Consider the following 18,506-nt stretch of genomic DNA (forward strand, 5'->3'; position numbering starts at 1 on the left):
AATCCCCATTCCTTTTGCCTTCTTCTTTCACACATTTCCTACCCCAGAATCTACAATAGTATGGTCCAGTAGCAAAAGTGCAATGAGGCTGTGTACTTCAGCTGTTGAACTCAACATTTCCATTGGCTGCTGCAATTCACACTTACACATGAGCCTACTGGGAAAGCATCCTGTGGGCTCTATCTTTTGATTGCAAAACACTTGTATTTTGTGTTCTGTGCCAAAATGGGCCTTGTCATTAATTTGGAACTCTGCCAAATCCTGCTGATTACCTCCATTCACAGACATGGCATGTTATGGCACCAGATGCCGTTCGTTAAAACTGGTCGTTATTTTCTCAAAAATGCCCAACAAGAGATTAAGCACAAAAGATCACTTTATTCCTAAAATCACATCCACATCACCTTGCAGAGGTGCACTTCTAGTATTCAACTTTGTAAATACATATAATTTTTTTCCTTCTTAACATCCTTATTTTAAAGGAAACAAACTGAAAAATAAATATGAAGCGTAACAGTTTAAACTTTCCATTTGCTTTGAGCATTGTCTGGTCTGGCATTCACTCCAAGGAGTTTTGTTCCTCTTTGAAACTTTAAAAAAAAAAAAATCCAAAGCCAGCTCTCCAAAATTCTCAAGTAATCAGCTTTTTCATCCCCTTTAAGACAAGACAGTCTACAGTATGCTTAGAGTGGCTTATATCAGTTTTAGAATTCTAAAATCCCTCATTACTAATACACACTTTCTGGGATACAATGTACAAGGATATAAATGTCCACAGAAAATTCCACATTATAAAATGTTTGGTAGCATAAAATTCTCCTGGTGAAGAGTTCCCAAAAATGCAAGGAAATCAGTACTAAAGAAGTTTGATGCCTTGATCAATGCCTATCTTACAAGACCAGAAAATTCCCAAAGTTATTGATTGCAGAACTGCACTACAATCTGGGACTGAAACACTACTTCACATCTAATTAGTCAAAATGACTAGCAATGCCCATAACCTGCAATATAAAATACGCTCACCAAAGTTGTCAGAGCATGTTGTGGATGGAATTATTCTTACATGATCAGCACAGCTCACTGTAATCACACAGCTCCTTCTAACAAATAGTGAATCAACAACAATTTTTTAGAGTTTTACAGTTAAAAATGGGCTACGATACTGTAGTGCACGAAGGATCTTCAAATGCAGAGAAGAGATTGGATATGGTGAGTATTTTGCTTCACATTCGCTTTCCATTGTCAAAAGCAATGCCCCTTAAAGATTCCAGCTGAAATGAGGGACATAAATGGGACTGACTAGATGTTGCTCTGAGCTCACCCCAGTAAGTACTACTTTTGGGGGCAGCATTCTTGACAATAAATCACTACATGGTTGACTTGTTTATCTAAATCTATATAGGCAGCTTAAGAGCACTCAACACTTCTATGGAAGAGAAAGTATTCCGCTTCAACACATCTCTGTTCACAAGAGTGCGTGAGGTAGTTTAGAAACAAACTATGGAAGTCTATGCTTAAAAGACCTGGTAAAAGGAGAAAGATGGCAAAAGACAGTTAATGCACAAAACCACCATTACGTAGCACAACCAGCAGTCTCTGCTCAGGGGAGGAATGGGACCAAAGAGTTTGCTGCAGGTTAGCAATGAAGACCATTGAGAGACAATTAGAGAAATCCATAACAGGCCCCATGTGCATTAAGCCTGGCCCTAACATTTCTTTCATGAGCTTTGAAACAAGATCAAAATTTACTCTAGAAAGGAAATCTAAGTGTATAAAATTATAATAATGAAGCTAGGAAAGGAGATGGAAACACAAAATATAAGAACCTTGTGTCTCAAGAGTCTAAGGAACAGAATGGGTTATGAATAGGATTTTTGAAACAAAAGATAATTAAGTTTTCTTTGTATTTGTTGCTTAGGAAAGACATGCTCAAGGATTCTTTCAAGATTCATTTTTGCCAATGCAGTTTACTGAAAAATACACTCACAATATGATAAGTTTATCAGTGGATTTCACTGGTGCATTCCAGTAGCGGAGAAATAATGCACAGTCTAGACTACACAATCATTGAAGTCATGGCAATCCCCTCATTGACTTCCGTAGTGCTAACAGACTGAAAGCAAAATGCTTCCCTGTGGCATGGATAGATTGTCTTAAACTTTACTCATTAATATTTCTTAACTTTCCACTGTGTAAAATGAAAGTTTGGCTTCTAATGATTTGGGACTTGTATAACTTTACTCAGTTATGGGATACAGAGGTGAAAAGTTTAGATTATAAACATTCAGAAATTTAGTTCCAAAACATGCAGAAAAAATATGAAGTAAAGAGCTATTGAAGATTGCAGCTATAGCAGCAGCATGATATGTTAAGCAGGAAAGGAGAAGAAGAGCGAGGCCAGTGAATAGATAGAAAAAGAGGAGCTAGTGGGCCAGGGGCCAAACAGTAGCAGGCTAGAGCCATAGAAGTTTGAGGTCTCCACTGAACTCTTCCCCTGAAAACTATTTCAGCATTATTCCTCTTTGTCTCTTCTCCATGGCTTTGTATCTAGTGTTGTTATTGTCCTTTCCATGATGAAAATCTAGATGATAAAATTCTTTAAATTAAAATTAAAAAATTAACCAAAATCTATGTAGAAACCAGACTGAAATGCATTTCAGAATTCTGGTGACATAGGATTTGGGATTCTGGTGACATAGACTTACAAAATATATAAATACAGTTTCTAAGCTATCAGCATGCTTGCAACTATAATTCTGTCTCATCAGATGGCTACAAGAGAGCACTCTTTAATATAAGAGTATATTGTATTCTTACTCTTACCCTTACCCATGTTAAACTCTTACCCATGTTTAACCCCCTAAACTTGTTATATAATCTCACTTCACAACTTTTAGATGCTTACCTCCTAATGTCTGCATATTGTATTTTATCTGTACAACAGACCCAAATTAGGAAAGTCTTTGTTAGCAAGTGCGTAAAAGTGGACAAACACAAATGCCAAAACAGAATATTATCAACCCTTTGCATAAAGTTATGAAGTTTTGGATTTCCCAGTCCTCCCACCAGCATCTAGTTTTACTTTCTTACTGTAAGCGCCCATAATGTCCTAGGATAAACCTTAGTCCACTTTTAATAATAATCATATTTTTCTTATATTACATCTGTGTTTTCCTATTGCACTATACAGTCCCAAAAGCTAGAAAGCAGAAAGAACCTGCTTCTGTTTCTTAGTAAAGAAAGCCATGTGTTATACCTTTGAAAGTATAATTTCTACATGTGTCAAATTTCTATGAAGAATTTAGCACCTGAATTAAACAAAAAGCAATAAACATATGCAGAAGGCGCCAAGCAACAATTCTCGTAGCTGACGGTACTACAAGGGAATGATTTAAATATTTTCATAAAAGGAGAATACTAATTGATGTGAAATTCTTTATAGCACCTACCTAAAGGTAAATTCCACATATTAAGCATAAATCACCTGCACTACACAGAGACTACAGGTGTTTTTTTACAGTCTCGGAATATTACCAAGAAACAAATCTACTGTATTTCCTTGTAGGTGTGGAAGTTTGCTAGTGCATCAATTATTATGGAGTCAGTATACATGACACAGGGTCTCAAGGCATAGGCTCTAGTCGGAATAAATGTAGTACAGCCCCACTTATCTAAAGGTTTCAAAAGAGATTTGACACCTTTGGAGAAACAGCATATTGCTTTATAGAGCATTTAAGTCAGTTTTGTATGTGCCCCAGAACCCTCACAGAAACATACCATAGAGTGCTGGTGTGTCTGCCAGCTTCCATGACTCACTGGACAACACTGAAAATCCTGGAAAACAAGTTTGAAGCTTCTCTTCTTTTAACTGGGATTTGGTTCACTGGGATTGCTCACACATAATGTATGGGCTGAGGTGATCAATAAGGAAATCATTCCAGTGAAAGTTGTGGGGACACATTGTTAGTTTTTATATTGTACTGCAAATGCAGTCCCACAGCACTTCCATTACCTCTACTGCAGCTCAGGGCCTGTCTTAAGAGTGGGAGCTCCTGTTTATGCCCTATGAGTATTTTAGGGTTCACTGGATGCACTCTAAATGGCAATTCCCAGGACCCTTCCGTAAGGGATACAGCTCTGTGTTCTGAACAATATTGTAATTATCATTCCGTTAGACTGGGGGGTGAGAATGGGGGTGCGGGGGGAGAGAAAATGCTACGCCTTATTTGCTACTAACCCTTAATGCCAGCAGGGTATTATTACTCTGAGTACAGTTTGTTATTCAGTTACTGTCACACTTCATATATGTTACAAAAGTTACAGTAATAAAATGCATAAAGTAACTCAGCATAAGTGATGTGTAACTGAACTACATCTGCTGAAAACTGTAGCCATCCTATGGGAAAATGGCAGGAATTTTCTGTATTCCCCATGAGACTCCTATCTATCACAGCTGTCATTTTGGATTTCCCTTATCTAAGATAAGCTATATGGCGATTTCAGAAACTTGCACTGCCACTGAAGCATTTTTAATCAAAAACAAAGGGCCCAATTTTCCCAGGAGATAAGGGCACAATTCCTACTCAGTCAGAGCTTTCTGATGAACATTTGCGGGTTTCCAAATGTCACTTACAAAAATTGTGTGTAGGATGATTGGCAAATGTACAGCCCACACACTTACACAATCACCCTGATTTTTAATATGGAAGCTCACTCCTTGGAAATGACTGGTCACAAACTACAAGAGAACAAAGAGGGTCCTCTATTTTCTGTGGGTTGTGTTACTGTCTTGAAGATAGATATATACAATTTTCTTTATGTTATGCATATTACATTCAGCCAAATTACAAACATAGCTCAGCTGGGCACAACAGGAACTCCCAGGGACAGAATGTCCACTATTTCACCACTTGTGTAAAATCTACATCTATTTTAAGTGACCCCCAAAAAGGGTGTAATACTCTGCTAAACCAGAATGGTAGCATTTCATATCCCCTTGCACAGGTATAGGGCCTTAGCTACATAAGAGTACCTGGTACTATTGTACCTCAAATTAATTTATTTACCAATTAGCCAAATTTCACTAATAAAATTTTAAACGGTTGTCTAACCCCCTCTCCTCCCTACAGAAAAATGCTTGTTCTAGGATACACTGAGGGATTGGGACCAGAAACAAATATTAGCATCTGAGAACATGGGCCTTTGGAGCGTCCAGATACAATATATAGTTGTCTAGACAAGGTGATTGAGATATCTTTTACTGGGCCACTTGCTGGCTCAAGACACTAGCTTTCAACTACACAGAGCTCGTCTACAGGTAGAGCTCTGTGCAGCTCTAAAACTTGTCTCTCGCCAACAGAAGTTGGCCCAGTGAAAGAAACGATTTGTCTCACATTGTCTCTCTAATATCCTGGGACTACTAAGGCTACACCACCAGTGGAATTAACAGTTGTGTTAATTACCTCAAAATTAACTGGCAATCAACTAATTTGAGTTACCAGATCAAGACTATAGCTCAGATAAATCAATAGACACACAACTAGGAGGCAATGGGTAATTAGGCTGCACAATCTGGAACCTGTAAATTAATATGTCTAAAACTGTCTTTGCACTTCAACAGCACAGGACTGTTGTTCTTATCAGCTCTGATGTCTCCAAATGGCTACAACCACCACTACTAGGTCTACCTAAATATTTATTCCAAACTTACCCCAAACATAGCTGACCACTTTTCAAAACTCATAGAAAGAAAACAAATACTTACTTAAAAGGGGGAAAAATTACAATTCCCATTTGCCATAAAAGTTAAAAAACTAAGTCAGTCTATTTTCTGATTCCATATTTTATATTTTTGGGTGGGCACAACCTACATGTTGGTCAAACAGAACTAGTAGCTCTATCTAACAATCCAATAATAAACTCTAGTAACTTTTCCTTCTAGTCTTTGTGTTGATTCTGGCTATGCAAGATATTGTTAAATGATCTGCAGACATTAAAACTTCTTCAATTAATAAAATATGAAACCCTGAAAAACTGGTTTAATTTACCTACAATACTGAATAACCAACATCATCACTGGGGTCCTGCTTAATTTGTGATATTGCACAAATTGCAGATTCTGCAATATTAGGTCTCCACTGCAATTCTGTCAGCCCAGCAGCTGACAGCAGGAACCCAGCCCTCAGACGGACACCTGCAAGTAGGAGCCCTGACTTTCAGTCCCATGCACGCCAGACAGCAGGAGCACCATCCTTCAGTCCCATGCATGGCACATAGTGGGAGTCCCATCCTTTATCCTGGTGGCTGATAGCAGGAGCTTCTGCAATCATTCCCATACACAGATGACAGAGGGAGCATGTTTTCCAAATTAACACACCACAGAGGTCAATTATCACTTTTCAGCAATTTTCTATGTCTTGTCCACAACTCAACTGCAAATATTGGACAATTATCCCACAACTGAAGCAGGGCTATAATCATGTCCTTTCACCTTCTACTGTAAGAAGAACCTACCATCTTATCAAGGCAGATAGGAATGAAAAATGTTCTAATTTAATGTTATAATAAAGATACATTAAAGTGCAGATACATTAACTGCATTTTAATTTTCCACACACTAATAAGTGCTGCATTTTGGTTGGAGTTATGGTCAGGACAAACATGGAGAACTGATTGCTAAAGTAAGATAAATAAATAGTGCTCCAAAGGAAGCAAACTGCACTGAAGCATCAAGTTCCCATTTTACAAGAAAGGGTAATATCCCCCTTGTGCTAACTCTCTCACATCAGCCTTGGATTCACTGGCTTTGTTATAATTCAACCTGAACATGTCACTTTTGCAGAAGATAACAAAAGAATAAAAAGTGCACACTACAAACTCCTGGAAGAAAACAAACTTAATCTTCTTTGCTTGTTCCACATTGCTTCATTGTCAAAAGTAACTTCTTAATTGAAGTCTCATGAAATGGGAAACTGTGCCTCTGCATTACCAAATGTCCCTTCATGGAAAAATAAAAACACTTGTTCATTCCAGTGAAACACCAGTTTCCTTTGCTGGAGAGAGTCCAACTTGCATTTTTGTGGCTTTTTAAATTAAAGAAAGACTAAATGGATCGTTCAGGAGCTTGTTGTAGGGTTGTTTGACAATGGTCTGGAAAACAGAACTGAGCAATTTTTGCTCAATTCAAAATCTCATTTTCCAAGAGAAATCAGTTTTCTAAATACAACCTACTCTTGATCAAAATACGGTTAGGTGCCAGACATTTTTGGGAATAAAAATGTTTTTAATATATTTGGAAGAAAAAGACAATTAAAGAAGGAAACTCTAAAGGTAACTGCTGTGCGCCACATGAGCATGATGCTAATCTAAACGGAAGTTAGCACTGACAGAAAATGGAAGAAAACAAAACAAATAGGAAAAAATCAGAGGGTAGAGCTTGTCATTTTAATGTCAGTGTCCATTTAAGTGCTAAATAGAAATAATGCCTCTATGATGAAAATATAAACAAATGCTATTAGCATAGAGATCTAACAACAAAACTGATAGTCTGACAGGAGACAAGAGAACATCTGGTCAGCCTTATTCTGTTTCAGTCACAGATAAAATATACATATATGATAAATACTACAGAATAACTATATATGCACCCCATCATCCTGAAGGGACCTACTTCTTCATGATACATCTTAACAGCTTACCTATGCTTTTAGTATTTTTCATTGGGAAACAAGCTAAAAACTCAGATTGGGGTTCACACAAATCATACATAAATATCAGAATTCAATTAAGGAACAATCCCACAACAAAAAATATCCTATAAATATTGGAAAAAGCTGAGGCCATTCATACCAAACTATAAAATAATTCTGTGTGATTCTCTTCCTGCCTCGCCACTGGCATGTTATTATGTGGGAAAGAGAATGTTCATGGCAAAAGAGCCTACCAGGTAAAATATAGATTTTATGAAGTTTTAAAAACTGAGCAAAAATAAGTTCAGTAACATATGACTCTGTAACCATTAACATTATCCTTCTTATACAAGACTAAAATTTTCAAACCATGAAATATAAAGTGGTGGACTTATACTGACTTGTACAGGTTTGAAATTTCAGTGCTGACACAGACAATGACTCACTTTAGAGACTGAAATAATTGTTAAAGGGGGACTAATTAGGGTGTGAAAGAGGAATGATGTGACTGGGAATCATAATGTTAAAAAATTCCTGTTTGCTTATGAGGTGATTTACTTGACCCGTGGTTGACAATTTTCTTGGATGCTAGAAGTTCTACAGGTTCTGCTGCTCTGCGCTTTGAGAATCTCCCTCACATGTAATCTTCTGCAGATTAATTTTCAAATTCTTCACATCCCAGAACTGGTGTGAATACAGGCCTTGGATGACTAGTAGATGTAATCAAAAACCTAGAGTGTATAGATATTTTTGATCTATGAAGCCTCAGAAGGCAAGATCAGAGAGAATTCCAGAATGAGGGCTATAGACTGATGGCCTCTAAAGAGTCTTTTTCTTTTGGCTCATCTATATTCTGTAAAATAAATGTCCATGTCTAGAAAGCATATATTTAAAAACCATGCAAGTCGTCTGTGGGAATCTACACCCAGGGAGAATTGGTACAGAACCATTTCATTCTCATGTTACATCACTTCCTACAATGGAGGCAACTACAGTTAACAAATTTGGAAAACAATATAATTTGTTTATTCACAGTCTGAGAACATTGAAATTAGTTTTTAATTTATTTGTACTCTCTTATGAATGTCATCAACACTGACACTGATGGCTCAACACAAGACAGACAAGGCAAGGTCCATGCAATGGCAGTATGTCAAGCAAAGATTACAATTGTCTTGGGGTTTTTGTTTTTAAAAAAAAGTTTAGTTTAAAAATTTTCTACATCTCTACTTGAAGAACTCTCTATCCAATAGTTAGCCTGATTTCCACTATGCTGAGTTGCTAAACGAACACGGTAACCAGCAGTCAGTGCTAGCTGATGACTCATGAGCAACACTGCACATGCAAATCACTGCAACTGAGCACTATGAAGGATAGCAATGATAACTAATAAAACATATCATGTAACGTCCATGCATCTCCAATGAGCATCATCTTGATTCAGACAATGGAGTGGGGGGGGAGGAGAAACAGTCTGGGGAAGGAATATGGAGCTAACAAAGATTGAAGATGTATCTAGTGATAAGGGAAAAATAGAAAAATGCCAAAGTTATTCAAATTTACAGAAATATATATCAGAAAGAGGAAGCATTTATTTTCTTCTCTGTCAAGTCTCTGCTGTTTTTCAGCCACCATGCTGCCTATTCCTTCATGCGTTTAGCCTAAATGATATCAGAATTAAATTCTTTCAGGTTAAGTCAGTGTGACAGATTGATATACAACTCATCACATCATTATGTTCAAGCAGAGGAAAAGCATATTTGACTTGAATAACTCTGATTTGTCATCTGGTTTTGCTCTGGCAAAGGTATGTTAGACCAACAGGAAAAAAAAAATCCAGGTTGATAAACATGGACAATAAATATTCCACAGGTCATATACTTCATGAGCATTATCAATCTTTCCTAATTATTTTTGCCAAATACATCAATATTGTTTTTAAAAACAGAGCCTCCTCTTTCCCCACTGGCAAGACTAGTGAGATGTGGAGCTTTTGCTAAGTCACGTGGAATGGAAATGAGAAGATCCAGAAAGAACCCAACATGAAAAAGCTCAAGATAAAAAAAAGAAGCAGAGAATCCAATCATGTTTCAAAAGGGCAGCACACACTGAGATGTAAGTTACTAAGTAGGAACCAATGAAGAGGCAGATCAAACTGCAATATTCAAGTTAAATCTTTTCCATGAAGATTATGAAAGAAGCTTGTAAGTGGCTTTTTAAATCCATGGACACTGTAGTCTATTATTCTTTTAAAAAAAGTAAGTGCTAATTCTCATTTTTGTATTGCTGAGTCTGATCAGCAGCATGTCATCTGTCAGCTGTAATTCTGATTTTCTAAACACAACAAATTTGACAAATTACAATAATTTTTGTAGAAGTATAAATAAAACTTGAAAAATCATCTTTAAATTAAGCAGATAGTTCCGTGTGTCAAGTTGGAAGCTTGACTATCAATTTTCCAGCTGGAACATAGATAAGAAATGACAATTTTGTAAATCAACAACTCAAGTAAAATCAGAATTAAATACAGCATTTATGAACTAATTTGTTTTTTATCATGAGGGTTTGTCCTAGTCACATCAGGTGATATACATGCCTGTTACTTCCCAGATCTATTGCACTGTGTGTGCTACAGCTAAAAAGAGAAAAGTTGGACAGCCTATCAAAATGATTTAGAAAACATCTTTGTTTATAAACAAATATGGATTAGAATAATTAAAAAAAATAATCAATTTCTCAGATTGATGCCATGAAGATAAACATTCTATTTCCTAATAGGTGCTTTCAGATAACAAATAATTTCCTTCCAGTCACTATTCATATACCATTTTTGTATTCCAGTGTGGCTCTGCCTTTTCTTTCCTTTCATTCCTCCTTCCTTGGTTAGATTAGAGAGGTAGGGCATTAATGGGGGACCTGATATAGATTGAAGACCTATTTTCTTCGCTCCTGGAGACCACCCTGATTTGAGCAAATTGAAGAGAGTGCAGCAGTCCCTTTGTGTCCTTGGAAAGCCTTCCCATTTCAGCACTTCCAGCTGCCAGACATGGTCCCCTTTGTTCACTGAGAACAGGAAAAAAGGTGCCTGTACAAGAAGGTTGTGAATAATTTCCTATAGCATCACGGAGAGTGCAAAAGCTCCTTTCCTCTCTTCTCTATGGTTGGTGAGAATGTGTACGTGAGGTGGATCCATTGAGGGAGTGCAGAGAACTGGTGCTCGAGGTTCGAACTGGGCGAGAAACAAGCTGTTGTGCGCCAGTGCCCAGTTCTGTTGTTGCTGCTTCCTCATTACCCTCTTCTATGTGGGCACTGTTTTGTGCTGGACACTCAAAATGCACACAGTGAAATACCTGGAAAAAATGGAGAGAGAAAGTAAAACAATTAAACATTATGAAAAGTGTGAACAGAAGTAACCTTAAATGAAGCACACGGTGCCAAAGGGGTTGATCCAAGCGACAATGTTTCATCATGAGGTTAACTGTCTGTATTCAGAACCCACAACTGCTATGGTTGAAACAAATACGAGTAACAGCTAGGTAGGAAGCAAAAGCCTTAATAGTTGATAAGCCTTTATGTTTTGTAGTCTTTAGTTTGAGGTGCTCAGCCTGAAATTGGACAGATAACTCCACTGCAAGTGAGGACATTTTGGTAATTTGAAAAAATCCTTTAGCTTGCAAAGCAGCATATCTGTAATCTAAAAGCTATCAAATGACAATGAAAGTGCCTTAAATTCTAGAAGGTCTAAACATTCATGTTATCTATGTATTAAAGTAAAACTGTAGTGCAGATTATGCTATCTCTGTTGTGTTCTCTTAACACCTCAGCAAAGGCAATATTTTGCAGGTCCAAGGAAACCACTGCTTCATCAAATTCGGTAGCCTGCTCCAAGCAGCGGTCCACACTTAAAGTTGCAAGATGCATATGGGTCACTGTGAAAGCAGTACGTAGAGTAATGCCTTCCAGACCCTGAGGCTTAAGTACTGAAACAGGAGTATTTGGTTAGTGTAGCTGCTATATTAGCACTTGTTCATGTAACTATGCAGTGGGTCTTTTTAAATGCCATTAAACTTTTTGTGTCAATGATTTTCCCATTGCAGTGAATTGCACAGATTTGCCACCATCTGTGTAAAGAAACCTTTCCTTCCATTAATTTTAAATTTGCAGCCAATCAATTTCTTTGAGTGTCCTCTTGTTCTTCTGTCATGGCACTAGCTGAAGCAGGATGCCTGATGAGTTTTTACTAAGCCATTCATTATTTTGTACGCTTCTATCATGTTTCTTCTTATTCTCCTCTTAACTAGTTCAAAACTTTAAAATCTCAACTCATATCCACATAAAAATTCACAGCTTAGCTGTCCTTTCCCAGGCCTTTCAAGTTTAGCAATATCTTTTTTGAGGTCAGATGACCAAATCCAAGCAAACCACACAAAGTGTGGACATCTCATTGATTTATACAAGACCATTATAATATTATCTATTATTTGCTATTCTCTTTTTAATACAACCAAGAATCCTATTAGTCTTTTTCACTATGACTGCACACTGAGCAGACACCTTCATTGAACTGTCTACAGTAGTCCCTAGATCTTTTTCCTGAAAGTTGCTAGCTAATTTAGAACCCAACAGTGTGTCTGAAACCAACAGAGCTTTATTCACAGTCATGTTCTTTGTAGCTGTCTTATTATAATTTCTTGTGTCTTTCTTGGTGCCAGAATTCTAGAAGGTTTTTTTTTGTTGTCTGCTCTGCTATTTTCTCTCCATTTCTAGGTGTGATATATATGATATGTTAGCTTCTTTTGTATAGTCAACTAATCTCTGCACTTGCAATTGTGTTGCTTTGCCATCTTTCATTAAACAGATTCTTCAAAAACTGTGATTACTTGCCAGGCTTTAAAGTTTTGAAGGTAACAGGCAATGTCATTTTTCCTCCTTTCTTAAGTATCAGGATTGAAGGAAATGGACAACAGATGATCAATGCATCTTTACAGTATGCTTCTTTCCCAGCAATGTGGTGTGGTCAAATGGATAGGGTACAGCTTTGGAAATTATGCAGATAGTGTTTCTCATCTAAGATTTCATCTTCTATTTATAAAGTGATGCAGCTATTAGTAGCCATTAGCTTGTAAATAAATCAGAAAAACTTGACTCATAAATTATACCTTTAATTGCTACTGTTTCTTTTCCATACCAGGCTGTGAAGTTCACCTAGAAACTGCTACATTGATACTACGGTGGACGTAACAGATGTTTTATCATTGTTTTGCTTTAACATACATACAGCTGTGCTGCTGAAGGCAAGAAAGGATTCAGAAGTGTACTGGATGCATCAGCTCCACTCAGTATTTGATTTATATATGTTACCATCTGCTGAAGTAAAATGAACTTGTGCTTCTTTGTAAATGCAGAAATCAAGAGCTCAATATTATCCTTTAATATGAGGATTTCTTGTGCTTTTCTAGGAGATTTGATGCAATTCTGGCATCCAAATAAAGAGAAACAAGCCCCTCTACATTATGTTAATCAAAATGAACCAATGACGAAAAAGTTCAAAGAGAACAAATATTCTTTATCTCTTGTTTTAAAAGATAGAATGCACACGGAAAAAACTGATGAACACCTTTTGTACTGAAATATGCAAATCCAAAGAATATTTAATCTAAAAACCTGTGGTCTTCAGTTCTGTCAACAAACGGTAAACGAAGGAACGGACAGATGAGTTTATAAGAATTCTAAACATTTACAAAATGGCTCAAGGTCAAATCACTCTCCCAACTACCAATGGCAAAAAAATCTCAAACCATTCACTGCCATCCCGAGAGAAGCACGGAAAACACAGATTGGCTGTGTCTAGACTAGCCCCAAACTTCGAAGGGGGAAGGGTAATTAGGATGTCAGAAGATTACTAATGAAGTTCTTTGGTGCATATGCAGCACTTCATTGGTCAAAATCTCCCCTGTGGCAACTTCGAAGTGTGAAACTTCAAAGCGTCATCTTGCATGTAGCCACAGGCACTTCGAAGTGCCGTGGCTGACCCATGGCTACACGCAAGCTGGCACTTCCAAGTTGCAAACTTCAAAGTTGCTGTGGGGGAGATTTTGACTAATGAAATGCTGCATATGCATCACAGCACTTCATTAGTAATCTCCTGACACCCTAATTACCATGCCCCCTTCAAAGTTTGGCGCTAGTCTAGACACAGCCAATCTGTGTTTTCCAGGCTTCTCTCAGGATGGCAGCAGATGGCAATCTAAAAGCCATAAAATCCAGGCTCTGACAGACCAAGTAGAGAAGTATATCCTAAAACTGGGAGTTCTTCAATGAGAACAGGCTGTCAGCAGCCTGTTTTGTTTAAAATTACACTGTTTCAATCAAGAAGCCTATTACTTATGGGCCAATAAATCTGGTCATTTGATAAAGAATCATACACAAGCATCATGTGCCCAGATTAATTTCAAAGCACGTGCCCAGGTTAATTTCCTATGAAACTGAGATAAGAAATCCTGAAGGAATAAAATGAAAGGAGCAGAATAAATTATGGCTTGAGTATACATACAATAAAGGCAGGAAGTAAATGGTAAGAATTTGCCAAAGAGAATCCGATCCAAACAATTAAAATGATGAAGTAGTAGTGTAACAAATCGAAACACATTTGTGAAAAAAAACAGTAGTCAGTGACTTCTGAGTAATGAAGACATGGCAAAATAGAATAACAAATTTTGCATATGTGTAGAAAAAGGTTGGGTGAAATCAAATGGGATCAAATTATAAAAAAGGGAACAACAGAGGACAAATGGAAAGTTTTCAAAAACATATTACTGTATGCCTGCCATCTAGTGATAAACACAGTAAGGGTAGAATTAAAACGCTAATCTGAATTAACATGGTGTCATAAAATACAATCAAGACTAAAATAGGGCTATGTCTACATGGTGGTCGCTATTTCAGGATAAAAAGGTATCACATCTGTTGTCTCGAAAGTTTTCAAGGTAATGGGTGCACAATTATAGCATCCCTGTAAATTGCCTCATTGCATGAAGAGTAGAGGGATGCTTTGAAATAAGGTTTAGACAATCCCACTTGCCGAAATAGCCTATTTTGAAATCTACTCAAAAGACGATATGCAATTTGCATAGTGCAAATTGTGTAGCTTATTTCGAGCTTAAGGTTCTGTGCAGACATAGCCTTGGTAAGATACACATCATCAAGTTCATAGGAAGATTACAGAGTGAAATTACAGGAGGGGAAACCATGGAGGTAGAAAATAAAAAAAAAAATACTTAAAAAGAAGTTAAGATAAATGAATGGAAGACACAATCTAAGTACATAAGAAACAAGAAGTCAGTGAAGAAGACACTTGCATTTCTAAGAGACAGCATTAGGGGAATGTGATAGAAGTAGTGAATTCTGCTAAAAAATAATGAATTAATTATCTCAGGCTAGGTTTACACTACAAGGGTCTTTCAAAAGAAGCCCTTCCAGAAGATCTCTTCCGAAAGAACTTCTTTCAAAAGAGCATGCCCACACAGCCCCCCACTCTTTCAAAAGAATGGGCCAGGGGGGGAAAATCAGGCCCCCTGTGGACTACTCTTTTGAAAGAAGGGCCTTGCAGAGCATCTACACGTTTCCTTTTGGAAAGAAGGTGCTCTTCCTGAAACAGGGAAGGAAGAGAGATTTCAAAAGGAGCACCACATTCTTTTGATATACTTCCAAAAAAGAACACTTTTTGTGTGTAGACACTGAGGGATCTTTCGAAAGAGCCCCCTTCTTTTGAAAAATCTTTCAAAGAACTTGCTAGTGTAGACACAAGCCTCAATGTTCACAAAATATACGGGAGAAGTAGGCACACATCTCCCAGAAGAAAATGAGGAGGGAAATCAGGATCATGCTGAATGATTTTAAAAAATGTCAAAACATCCAAAAAGTAAATAAACTTCACAGTTACATGCTACCAAGACCAAAACCCCAAAGGAAATGGCAAATATTAACATTGTTCAGACATACCTCATATCTTTTGGAAACAGGGAAGACAGTGGCAGATGGGAGAGAAGCTTGTGTAATACCTATAATTAAGCAAGATTCAGATTCTCTATCTTTTAAGACATCTTAATCAAAAGATGCAGGTGGCAGCCTACCTTGTACCAAGCTGCAATTCAAATCAGAGTATTCTTGAGCTCATAAAAAGTTGTATACCTTTGTATTTGTGTAATTCTTTTTTATTTTTTTTATTTACTGCTTTCTGATACAAATCATTTTACATTTTCAAAGCACTTGATGAGCATTAACTAGATAATAGTCCTTATGCACCTACCACCTCAAAGGCATGTCTGTAATTATTATCCACCCAGTTTTACAGATAAGGAAAACAGTAAGGAAGAGAGTAACTTGCTCAAACCACACAACACAGGAATGGCAAAGCAGGGATTAGAAATCCTAGGCCCACTGAAATCCATGGAAGTTTTGCTACTGACTTCCATGGGGACAGAATTTCATCAAAACAGCTCTCATCACCTTCCAGGAATAAGGAAACCTGATAGCCAGCTCACCTGCCAGCTTAACTCCCAGGCAGTCTAACCAGTACAGCTGGATCACAATTGAGATGCCTAACTGGTCAAACCATCCAACTGGCTAGGAGATCACATGACATGCTCTGAAGCTAATAGCTCCAGCAGGATATTAGCTGTTCAATGCATTTGCTCGCAGGTGGGATTACTCCAGAGCCTGCTTGTTCTTGGCCTTGTTCCTGCTATGTTCCAAACACGCAGAGCCAGCACTGCTTCTGCCCTGCACTCAGCCATGCTTTCCTCCAGATAATCTGGATCTGACACTTAGCTTTGATTCCCGTCTGATTCCTGCTCCAACCACTAGCCATGACTCTTGGGGCAATGTCTAGCCATTATTGCTTGTTTCCTAGTCCCTGTCTGAGCAGCCCACAAAGTAGAAGCCATCAAAGGGGTTCAATTCTCTCTGGCATAGATCCCACTATGACAAATGCTTCTCCATTGTAGGCTCAGTATTCTGCCTTGCAGGTGTAGAAAAAGGCCCTGAATGTACATACTTTGGCCCCTGCTTCCCAAGACCTAAAGATTCCACTGTTGGATAAATTCAACAGTGACTATATCAAACTCTTTGGATTTCTCAGTTTGGTCTGGCTTCTGTTTCTGTTACAGCCAAGAGCATTCCCCACTGACTAAGCCCAAATAGGATTTATAATCAGTTTCCTGACTGAGGAGGCTCTGGCCTGGGATTCCTTAATCATGGGCAAATTATAGAACACCTTTGGATCAGGCTGAAAACTTTGTGCAAGCCATGGTTGTAATTTTTTATAACCCAAACCACAGAGGCTGCACTTCAGACATTCCATTAGGGGGAGGCTAATTGCAAATTTACCACAGAAAATCACTGCCTTGTAGCAGATGTTGAATAGAAAGACAGAACTTTCAGTTTGCCCTCAATATAAAAACCAAAGATGAGTTAGCACCAATGCAGTCCTTGCCTAGCCTGGACAATATACTTGAACTGTGCATTAAGAGTGAGAACTGTCTGATGGAGCACTATCAAGAGTGAAGCTCACCAATGTTCCTTCTAATTTTTCCCATCCATGAATGGAATAGATTTTATTTTACACACTGAGGCATATGGAGATGTGAACCACCCAGTAGAACACCCAGTAGAACACTTGTAACTGACTGAGTGTGCTCTGCTGGTCAGTTGGGTGGCATTTGAATCTTTCTTGGGTGACCACCCAAAAGTTTAGCATACAAGGAACACAAAAGTTCACCCTCCTGTGACCCAGTGGTTCCCCTAAGACCAGTTTGCTAACCACCAAGTCTGCCTCCATGGACTGACCCCATGCAAAATGCCCTTGCCTCCTCCTTCCCTTCAAAGACGGAAGAAAAAAATGAGAACAAATGGGAGGCTTATGCCTGTACTGTAAAGAACCAAACAATTTGCATGTGGCTATCCTGGCAGGCAAACACCATGTCTCCACCCCAACAGAGGTGTCCAGGCTGATGTTCTTTCCCTCTGTCCCAGGACCCAGTATCAATATTTGTTTTCCAATTCTCTGGTAACAGTTAACCAGAACCCAACATCTGAGATTCTCCCTCCAACTTTAACCCTTCCCCCCATGTCTGAGATCCATTTGGAAGGGTTGGTGGATTTGCGTGACTTTGGGAATTTCCTGGATTTTGATTTTGCATGAACACTGCCCATCCAGTCTGAAACCTCTTCAGACATGGTGGAGTGTATCAAAGGGTCACTTCTCTTGCAAGGCCCAGTTACCCACAAGACTGCCCTCTTGGACATTAGTATCCTCCAGTTTGGGGTGATCCTAACACCACACTCTCAGATTACTCTCAGCCTGCTCTGGCTCACTACCCACAATCTGCATATCCATTGGCAGACAGGTGCACTACATTTCAGTTCTTTGCACAGTCAACAATCTTGTCTCCTAAAACTTAGCCATGGGCCAGAAGACTCCTGTGACCCATTCTGCCTCTTCAGAGAAATGGTGTACATTAGTTCACAGTGAATGTCTGTACCATCTATATCTCCTCCTGCCATCTGTTTGATATCTGCTAAATACCAAGAATTTAAAAGAATAATGTATACTCCTTGCCTTCCTGTCCAAAAATTACTGTTTCACTGATTTTCATCTGAAAGCGGAGATCTCTTTCTGTTACATTTACTCTCCTTCTTTTCTTACACTTTAATTTTCGAAAGAACTTGCAAAATTTTTCCATCCATCCACCCACCCAGGGCACTAATATTCCTTATAAAGGAAGAGAATGGACTCTGTGTCCTTGTTTGGAATTCAAC

The 18,506-nt window shown here is 38.2% G+C and overlaps 1 protein-coding gene across 1 annotated transcript in view; it reads right to left on the reverse strand.

Moving 5' to 3' along the window:
- Positions 1-376: 376 nt before the first annotated feature.
- BTBD9 (BTB domain containing 9) overlaps positions 377-18,506 on the reverse strand; it is a 319,222-nt gene continuing 301,092 nt past the window's right edge. Inside the window, exon 11 of the mRNA XM_074989795.1 lies at positions 377-11,038. Within this exon, the coding sequence (XP_074845896.1) occupies positions 10,844-11,038 (195 nt within the window). The 3' untranslated portion in view covers positions 377-10,843. The remainder of the gene's footprint in view (positions 11,039-18,506) is intronic.

This window comes from Carettochelys insculpta, chromosome 3 (genome assembly GCF_033958435.1).
Source record: "Carettochelys insculpta isolate YL-2023 chromosome 3, ASM3395843v1, whole genome shotgun sequence".
NCBI classification, from domain to species: Eukaryota; Metazoa; Chordata; order Testudines; family Carettochelyidae; genus Carettochelys; species Carettochelys insculpta.